The sequence below is a fragment of the Gregarina niphandrodes genome (assembly GCF_000223845.1).
Source record: "Gregarina niphandrodes unplaced genomic scaffold scaffold00881, whole genome shotgun sequence".
NCBI classification, from domain to species: Eukaryota; Apicomplexa; class Conoidasida; order Eugregarinorida; family Gregarinidae; genus Gregarina; species Gregarina niphandrodes.
This window is the reverse complement of record NW_011646153.1, coordinates 1-1338: the sequence shown is the minus strand read 5'-3', so window position 1 is coordinate 1338 and position 1338 is coordinate 1. Positions and strand designations below refer to the sequence as shown.

At 58.5% G+C, this 1338-nt stretch overlaps 1 protein-coding gene across 1 annotated transcript; it reads left to right on the top strand.

Moving 5' to 3' along the window:
* Positions 1-882: 882 nt before the first annotated feature.
* GNI_234880 (integrase core domain protein) lies at positions 883-1248 on the top strand (the record flags this gene model as incomplete). Its single annotated transcript, XM_011136452.1, has 1 exon — positions 883-1248. A coding segment is annotated over one exon (366 nt), but the record flags the coding sequence as incomplete, so codon positions are not given.
* Between the last annotated feature and the right edge of the window lie 90 nt (positions 1249-1338).

Below are 1338 nucleotides of genomic sequence, written 5' to 3'. Positions count from 1 at the left end.
AAGTGGCAGCCAGCGCACGAACGTGCCTTCGAGGCCCTGAAAGAAGCAGTACAGAACACGGTCACTCTGCACGCACCAACCCCCACAGGAACCTACATAATCGAGACGGACGCCTCCGAACTGGGAGTAGGAGCTCTGCTAAAGCAGCGTCAAGGTGACGCGGAAGTGCCGTTAGAGTTTGCTAGTAGGAAGTTCAACCCCACGGAGCGACGCTGGGACACGCGAGAGAGGGAGCTGTTCGCAGTTAAGTGGGCGGTAGAGAAGTGGCGCGACTATGTCAGCTTGGCGCACTTCGTCGTGCGCACGGACCACAACAATCTCCGCTACCTAACAAACGTCGACACCGGCAAAGTCTTCAGGTGGGCACTCGCCCTCAGTAACTATGACTTCACGATTGAGTTTCTTTCGGGAGAGCGCAATCATATCGCGGACTGGCTGAGTAGGTACGCAGGCAACGACGCCGACGACGACAAACTCATCGACCAGATGTCGTGGAGGGTGGCAGCCACGAGAATCGCCAAGCCTCTGACAATACCCCCCCCGCCGAGCAAGGAAGACTTCGTCGCGGCTTACAAGGAGGAAGGGGACCCCAACATCACCGGCCTCCACTACGACGGACTGTGGTGGATACATATTAAGACCGGCAGAATCTTCGTTCCCAGTAAGCTACGCACACGGTTGGTAATCGCGTTCCACTACGGACCGAGTGGGCACTTAGGAGTAGGGAAAACACGGAAGCGCGTCCAGTCACTGTACTACTGGCCCGGGTGCTCTCGAGACGTCGAGAGAATGATCCGCGAATGCTTAATCTGCGCACGGTTGAAGAGGCCGCCCGTCCACCAACTTCAAGTCCCAACCGGCAGTCTCGGCCAGGCAGCTGCAATGGACGTCGTATCGCTCGACCACGTCGGCCCCGTCCACGTAGGCGGCGTGAGCTGGAACGTCCTTGTGATAATTGATCACGCAACACGGTACATGCTAGCGAGGGCAGTCCCGAGCCTCGAGGCAGCTCAGACCCTCCGCACATTCTACCACTACTGGGTAGTGGCGTTTGGAACGCCGAGAGCGGTGCTCACCGACGGCGGCTCCAGCTTCAAGGGCGCGTTCCACACAACCGTGACCAAACATCTAGGTTGCCGACATCTAGTAACCGCCCCGTACCGTCCCCAGGGGAACGGCATCAATGAGGCCTCGCACGTCGAGCTGAAGAATGTGCTGCGCGCAATGTGGCAAGAAGGGCAGAGAGATGTAGGCAAGATGCTGGACTCAGCCACCCGCCTCCACAACATCACGCCGCACTCAGCGATAGGTACCTCACCGTACGAGGTGTTGTTCGGT